The 1,387-nt window shown below is 65.1% G+C and overlaps 1 protein-coding gene across 1 annotated transcript in view; it reads left to right on the top strand.

Moving 5' to 3' along the window:
• PCSK7 (proprotein convertase subtilisin/kexin type 7) overlaps positions 1 to 1,381 on the top strand; it is a 13,152-nt gene extending 11,771 nt beyond the window's left edge. The window contains exons 12-15 of the mRNA XM_057384842.1: positions 9 to 116; positions 235 to 328; positions 572 to 689; positions 839 to 1,381. Of these exons, the coding sequence (XP_057240825.1) occupies positions 9 to 116; positions 235 to 328; positions 572 to 689; positions 839 to 1,243 (725 nt within the window). The 3' untranslated portion in view covers positions 1,244 to 1,381. The remainder of the gene's footprint in view (positions 1 to 8; positions 117 to 234; positions 329 to 571; positions 690 to 838) is intronic.
• The last annotated feature ends 6 nt before the right edge of the window (positions 1,382 to 1,387 follow it).

Below are 1,387 nucleotides of genomic sequence, written 5' to 3'. Positions count from 1 at the left end.
GTTTCCCCCATCCCCTGGCAGGGACCCCAATGGCTTCGCTGACTGGACCTTCTCCACGGTGCGCTGCTGGGGCGAGGAGGCTCAGGGCACCTACAGGCTGCTCATCAGGGACATYGGTGAGTCCTGCCTTGCAGGGACCCTGTGCCCTGTCCCAGCAGCTGCCAGCTCGTCCCCGGGGCAGTGGCAGGCTGGCTCCAGGGAGTTCCCCACTGCACCAACCTCCTTCCTCCCCAGGRGATGAGAGCCTGCGGCCCGGCACCTTGAGGCAGTGGCAGCTGACCCTGTACGGCTCCTCGTGGTCCCCAGCGGAGATGAAGGAGCGGCAGAGGTAGGACACGACATCCCCAGCTCGGTGGGGAGCGGGGACAGGGAGGCTGAGGGGTTTTTGGGTTGGAGCAGTGTTGCTGCCAGGTGAGCCTGGGGCTGCCCTGACACCTCACAGGACAGCTGTGGGCTGCACAACACAGCTCTGGGGGCTGAAGGAGACACTCCAGAGCCTCTGTGGGTGTTTTGGAGCCTCCCTGGAGCATCCCCTGCCCATGGGACCCTCACAGGGCACCTCTGTCCCCAGGCTGCTGGAGGAAGCCATGAGTGGGCAGTACCTGAGCGGCGATTTCTCGCTGCCCTGTCCCCCAGGGCTGGACATCCCCGAGGAGCAGCACTACACCATCACAGCCAACACCCTCAAGGTGAGCCTGCTGTGGGCTGGGGATCCCTGCATCATCCCCCAGGCTGAGCTGGAAGGACAGGACCCCGCTCAGGACTGTCCCCTCTGCTGGGACAGGGCAGGGCTCTGAAGGGGTGGAGGCATTTCATCTCAAGGGCTTTCCCTCTGCAGACCCTGCTGCTGCTGGGGTGCTTTGCCGTGTTCTGGACTTTCTACTACATGCTGGAGGTGTGCCTGACGAGGAACGAGGTGGGGCTGGACGTGGCGTGCTCCGGCYCCAGCAGCTGCCGCTGGTACCCCCAGGGAGGGAAGCACCGGGCACTGGAGAACGGCCTGGAGATGGAATCGGTGCCTCTGTACCGGGAGAAGGACGTGGAGGAGGCTGAGATGGAGTGTGAGCACCTGGAGCCTGTCCGGGATGGGGAGGAGGGGTCCTGGACCCCYGCCCACCCCAAACCCCTCAGCAATGGCAGAGCTGTGAGCTTCCATGAGGCAGCACCCACTGGAAAAGGGTACCTGGGCCGGGAGGCATCGAYGGAGCTCCTCGGGGAGGACAGGGAGCTGCAGCCCTGCTGACCATAGCTGGACTGGGCTGGGCTGGGCCCTCCCTCGGTACGACCACGGGCAGCAGGAACTCATTTTGAGCCCCTGGGACCATTGCCACCGTGAGACCATGGGCAGCACGGACTCACTGAGCCCCTGGGGATCATTGCCACCGTG

This window comes from Malurus melanocephalus, unplaced genomic scaffold, assembly GCF_030028575.1.
Source record: "Malurus melanocephalus ecotype Western Australia unplaced genomic scaffold, MMel_1.1 scaffold_751, whole genome shotgun sequence".
Classification (NCBI taxonomy): domain Eukaryota; kingdom Metazoa; phylum Chordata; class Aves; order Passeriformes; family Maluridae; genus Malurus; species Malurus melanocephalus.
The sequence above is the reverse complement of the archived record's forward strand: the minus strand, read 5'-3'. Positions and strand labels throughout refer to the sequence as shown.